The sequence below is a fragment of the Cygnus atratus genome, chromosome 2 (genome assembly GCF_013377495.2).
Source record: "Cygnus atratus isolate AKBS03 ecotype Queensland, Australia chromosome 2, CAtr_DNAZoo_HiC_assembly, whole genome shotgun sequence".
In the NCBI taxonomy this organism is placed as follows: Eukaryota; Metazoa; Chordata; class Aves; order Anseriformes; family Anatidae; genus Cygnus; species Cygnus atratus.
The window spans coordinates 9,582,997-9,588,891 of record NC_066363.1 but is presented as its reverse complement, the minus strand read 5'-3'; the positions used below and the strand labels follow the sequence as shown (position 1 = coordinate 9,588,891).

General features: G+C 49.0%; 1 protein-coding gene across 5 annotated transcripts in view; it reads right to left on the bottom strand.

Moving 5' to 3' along the window:
• The window catches only part of DNAJB6 (DnaJ heat shock protein family (Hsp40) member B6), a 67,630-nt gene that overhangs the window by 17,719 nt on the left and 44,016 nt on the right, over positions 1-5,895 (bottom strand). For all 5 annotated transcript variants that reach the window (XM_035564341.2, XM_035564333.2, XM_035564334.2 and 2 more), the window contains exon 9: positions 9-215. In XM_035564341.2, coding sequence (XP_035420234.1) covers positions 9-215 — 207 coding nt within the window. The remainder of the gene's footprint in view (positions 1-8; positions 216-5,895) is intronic.

Genomic DNA, 5,895 nt, shown 5'->3' with positions numbered 1-5,895 from the left:
TTGCACACCTGATAAATAAAAAGGGGTCTCCAAGCTGCTTGTAACTCGGCTTCTATCTTGCTCTTCCACCTCATCGCTATTATAATGATAGGCATATTTGGGGGAGCTGGCAGGCTTGTGAGGCTTCAGCAGGCGAGTGTTGGTGGGCTGGAAAGGCAGGGCGTGCTGTCCCCTCCGTCTGCACTCCTCGGCAAAGGCTTCTTCGTCTGCCTCACCTGAAAAAGCAAAGAAGGCGAGAAAAAGTGAGCTGCGTCTAACGTGCCACAGGTTAGCATGAAACGACAGAAATTTGGGCTGGAAACGGGGCATCGCTGAACTCCTGCCTTGGCTGTCTGCCCACACAAACAGAGGGATTCAGCTGCACATCCCTGGCTGTCCTGTGCCTGCTCCTATCTCCTGGTCCATCTGGAGCTGGGGGAGTGCTCGGAGCAGAAGGCTCCATCAGCTGCCTCACACCACACTGGGGTCAAAAACCAAGTCAGATGGATACAACATCACTGGGGCTGCTGTTCCCATTTTCCCAAAGGAAGGGTGAGCAAGCTGAGGACATTGCCCAGGATGCTATTCCCACCTGGTCAGGGAGTGGCAGCTCGTCCCACCTCTCCTAGACCACCCGTGTAGGAAGGGTTGGCCCTGCTCAAGGCAGGGAGGTAGGGAATGGAGGGAGAACTACCCATGCTAAGCTGGCTACAGGGACAGGGAGAGGAAAACAAAGCAAACATGGGCTCAGGGTGGCTGGATGTTGGACATCTGTATCTGGAAGGGTGGTAAAGAAGCATGGAAGATCAAATGAAGATGGGAAACCAGTCTGAAGGTACCAAAGGTTAGCACAGTCCAGGGTGCAAGACAGACGCACACAGCAAAGGAGAATGGACACAATGCAAATAAAAACCCAATGCCTGGAAAAAAATTAAGAAAGATGAGGTACTCTGCAAAACATCATGAGTATGAAGACACTTTCCTTTGCTGCAGAAACTGTAACAGTACCGATGCTGCAAAGTAAGGAAATCAGCTACCAAAACACAAAAACCAAACCAAGCAAAACCACATGTTGAGAAGCAAATGGTAAGATCGCAAATAAAAAAGCTGACCAATGACATTCAACGGGCAAAATAAGAAAACACAGAGAAAAACAAAAGTGTGCCAGATTTGTCTCTTGTAGGCTTTTTAAAGTTTCATTAATTCAATTACTTAAGTACTTTTAATAGAGCTGATGAAATACGGCGTCATTTTGTTTGCATCAAAAGTGGTGTGTCACATTCAGGAAGTTTTTCCTGGGATGTGCCGGGCATCAGCCGCTTTGGCAGGGGCGTGTGCTTTGGGTGAATGCATGTGCTCTTAGTTCATGGCTGGAAAATGCTTTGAGGATGGAAAAAGCACCACGTAACGCAGTAAGTAACGAGCAGGAATACCGTCCTCACGGCGCGCACTGAACCACCGACGCTTCCAAAGAAAATAGGTTGCATCGCCTTTACCTTGCAAGTGTACCCTGGGAGATGCTTCTGAGGGCATGAGGAAGAGGAGGGAAAGTATTTTTTTAAAAAAGTCGTTTCACAGCACAACGTGAGGCCTCAGGGAAGAAGCCAGAGACTGGCTGGCTGTGTTTTTTTTTTTGCCTTGCACGGGGCACAGAGCTCCAGCTAGGAAAGGCAGCAGGTAGGAAAAAGCTCAGGGGATGCCAGGTGCCGAATTCGTAGCCATTTCCAGTCTCGCTTAAGAGGTTATAGGGTTTCCCACCAGCACGCTACACAAACAGCACTGAAGCACGTATCAGTCTGATGCTACCGATGAAGATGAAGCCTATAAAGTGCCAGGAATATAAAAAACAAAAAAAAGAATTGGAAAACCACATACAGCCATTGTGCATACAGAACCCAGACAGCAGTGTTTACGTCCTAACAAACTGCAGTGCACGAGAGACCCCTCCCTTCCCATGGAAAGCCAAACTTCATTGCTTTCCTGCTGATGTACAAAGTCTTGCCCAACACATGCCTGAAGTTTGGTACAGGTGAGCAGGTGCAGGAATGAGAAACATCGCAGGCCTTGGAGCTCTGCGTGCGCATCGCAAAGCCGCTCCCATTAAACCCACAAACAGTTAACACAGCTATTAAACCAGATGCTCTGCACACACCCCGATAAATTACTCCTAACTGTGTTAAAGATCAATCTCAACAGCTTTGGTCTCATCCAGACGGCATGAAAGGAACAGTTCAAAATGGAAGAATCCAAGACAATCTCATCCCTCGCCCTGGTGCCGGGCTGAGAGCATCGCCGCATGCCGTGCCCCTTGCAGCCCTGCGCCGCCTCCATCGGGTGCTCCCACAGAGCCCAGCTGCTCCCCGAGCTGAGCTGTGTTACCACAGCGCCTATGGAAGTGGTGGAAAGATCTTCCAGCAAGCATTCAATGCTGGGGTCTGAGTTACAATGAAGTATATAGAAGTGAAAGACGCTCGGTGCTCCCAACTCCCCAGTTAATTCAACTGCAGCTGAGCGAAGAGCCAGGAGAGCTCGCCTGGCTTCTGTCTCGTCCCACAAGAGCTGATCCCCACATCACTCCATGGACTGGGGAGGAACCAGTGTTTGTCTTGAACCTTTCCTCGTAAGCTCCCTAACCTTCTGTCACCAACAATTTGCAATTAGCATTTTCCTAAGATGAGCTGACCCATGTAACACCAACCAGCGTTACACCAACCAGCTGCCCTCAGCATTATCCTCATCAGTAGCACGTGCCACGAAACCTGCTGCAGCATCCACAGCAGACAGATACTTCTTGAACTTGGGTGAGACTACAATGTGACCCAGTTTTCCCCCACAAGAGCAATTCATGCTCCTGGTCTGCCTGCGCCTGTCCCCACCATCCACAGCGCAGCCCCCATGGCTCAATCCCCCTCAGTCCCACCACGCAGCCATTTTTCATCTCCCCCTGAAGCTGGGACAAGCTTCAGTTCGACAGACAGACCCCCCCCCCCCCCCCAAAAAAAAAAATCACACAAAGTTTCTCCCTGTTCTTGGTGCAGGAGAGCAGGACGGCACCACAGCGTAGCCATGTGCGATAACATCACACTGGCCATGGCCCAGGAGCTGAATCAGGCCGGGTGCTGTGCACAGCACCAGCCCCCACCTCCCTCTTATGGTGCCTTCAGTACACCCTGCCAGGTAAGCTGTAATTTGCATTAACTATTTTCTCCTGTTCTGCATACCTAAATATTCATGCTTAAAGGACTCAGAACAGACGGGATAAAGCCAGCTGTATGAACTGGTGCTGAGCCTTACTTGAAAGGCATTTACCCTGGGAAAGCTCCGCCGTACAGGACACCACCCCCAGAGGTGCAGGACCATTGCCAGAGCTTTGCCAGAGCTGATGTTTGTACTGGGAAAGGCTCTGAGGAGGACAGGTCATGTCGTGTCACATTGTGATCTCCACAGCTGAGCTCAGAAGCAGAATACCTGCTTGAAAAGCAAATTTAGGGGATGGGGCTGCTCCAAACAGCCCTCACGTCCTGTCCCCCCACCCAGCTCACCCTCATGTGCAGCCCTGCGGCTGGGACCGACCCGAGTTAAAAATAATGCTCTTTCCACAGCTTATTTTTAACCCGGCCCAGCCCCTGCAGCCAGCTCCTGTGCGCCACACGAACCAGGACAGGGCAGGGGACAGCTCCTTACGGCCGCAAGCAGAAGGCCTGATTCACTGCTGCCGATATTAATTAAAAGCCTTGCAGTTACTTCACTTGCTAAACTGGCTCGGAGAAGTCGTACTTCTCAGGGTTAATTCTGAAAAGGAGGGTTTCTGAATTACTACTCTTAACCCAGCAATTAAAGTTTGGTTTTCAGGTGCACCAGGTGCTCCCAAATGAAGAGGAGCTTCTGGGGAAAAAGAAATCAAAGGCAAGCTGTGATGTTCTCCACAACTGTAGGACATCAAATAAGACCCCGAGGGTGAAAAATTGCTTGTCACAGCAAAATGCTGCTGCTGGAGCGGGGAAGGCAGGGATCCTTTAACCTGTCATTAACCAGCAGAGGGCAACATTGCCTATCACGAGGGGAAACGTTATCAGAAAAGTCACTGCCAACTCCTACTTATTCAGTAACGTGTGGATTTCGTGTTTAAAGCAAAGTGAGAGCACGATTCCTGGATCGGGTGGACACTTTTGGGGAGCCACCAGACACAGCCGAGGGACCCGTATTCACTCCTGGAACATGGAAATAACACACAGGAGTAGCACAGGAGCGTCAGAAGGGCAAGGCAGATGACAGTCCGGCTGAGATGGGACAGGTAAGACACCAAGCACTTGGTAAAAAAGCAGCCCTGCACAGGTGGGAGCATGCTTCTACACCCATTTGCTTGCACACCTGAGCCCCAGAGGTTTATAACATGGGCTGATTTCAAGTGCTTAAAATATGGGCTATAACTAACAATTTGGGGTGGGTTCTGTCAGCTCAACCCCAGGATTTGCATGTCCTTCAAAGCACATGATGTATTCAAAAGTGCTTCAAAGCACTTGGTGTTTTCATCTGTGAAATGGGAGCAGCTGGTGCCCTCAGCAGTGGGGTACCACAGCAATTAAAAGCTTTTTTATTGATGACTGTGTTACTTTTTAAACATGTCTAATGACCTATGCTAAAAAGTCTGATGATGCCAAAACCTGTGTAAAAGGTTCTAAAATGGGTCAGCTCTGCCCACCAAATAGGTAATGTCTGTACTAAACCCACTTTTTACAATGACTGCATCCTCACACGGTGTTAATTAATATTAGCACATATCCTGGCTATCTGGAATCGAACTGAATTATACCAGAAATCAGCAGTAATTAATGGCAAGATAGTAATTAACAGAAACATGCAGAACAAATCAGGGTAAACATCCTGAGGATCCTGAACCACATATTAAAATTTACCATCGCTTCCTGTGCAAAAGGAAGCCAGGCCTTGGTGGTTCCTGTACAGGAGGCCTACTATTTGCATGGTATTTTCTTACGTGCCTAATGAAGAAAAAAAAAAAAGCATTTTTTCCTGCGTTAGGAAACAAAAAGCAGACAAACTGGTTCACATCTTCTCTGAAGGAAAGCTCCGGCCAGTATTGTGACTTATAAGAAGCTTCCTCTGTTCAAAACTTTCTTGAATGATGGCCTTCAAAGTGTTTGAGTGCCTTTCTAGCACCTCCAGACACGAGGTGATTCACGTACACTTCATTCTTGAGGGCTGCTGATGTGAAGCCACGTGCTCGCAGGGCATGACACCGTAACTCTGCTTCCAGAGAGGGCTCAACATTTACCAAAAGTGTTTGGGATGGTTTTAGTGTGTGCTGCTACTGCTTCTGACTAACAGCAAGAAAGGAGGGCGAATGAAAAGAGCCGGGCTTGCCCGGTCTTTCCTCCTGGGACAAGGCCCTGGAACCTGCCCCTCACCTGCGGAGGGCACCGGAGCTGCTCCTGACTCAGCTCCAGGACTCCAGGAGCCACCCAAAGAACAAAAAGTCACCACTTACATACCTTTATCTGTCGCTAGCGCTACAACCTGCGGATAAGATCTTTGTCCTGATAACTTTTTCCACTGTTACAACAGTTCCGGTATTAATATTTACCTCAGCAGATGATAGCAGGCTTCTTCTGAGACTGAGGTCAGACACTTACTGGGAAACCTGGTGCTTCGGAGGAACCTGAAGTTCTCCTGGGGATTACCTGCTTCTTTCGTTCCTTCTCTTAGGAGCACCACATCAAGTATCATACAGCACAGACAAAACACTAGGAGAACAAGCAACTACAGCAAAACAAGCGGTCCAATTTGGGGCACCAGACTTGCAGCTTACTTTCAGTTTCTTTCATTTCTATTGGGAGCGGGGGATGCTCACTATTAGAAGGCAAGTATTTTCCAACGCCGCGTGTGCACACCCACACA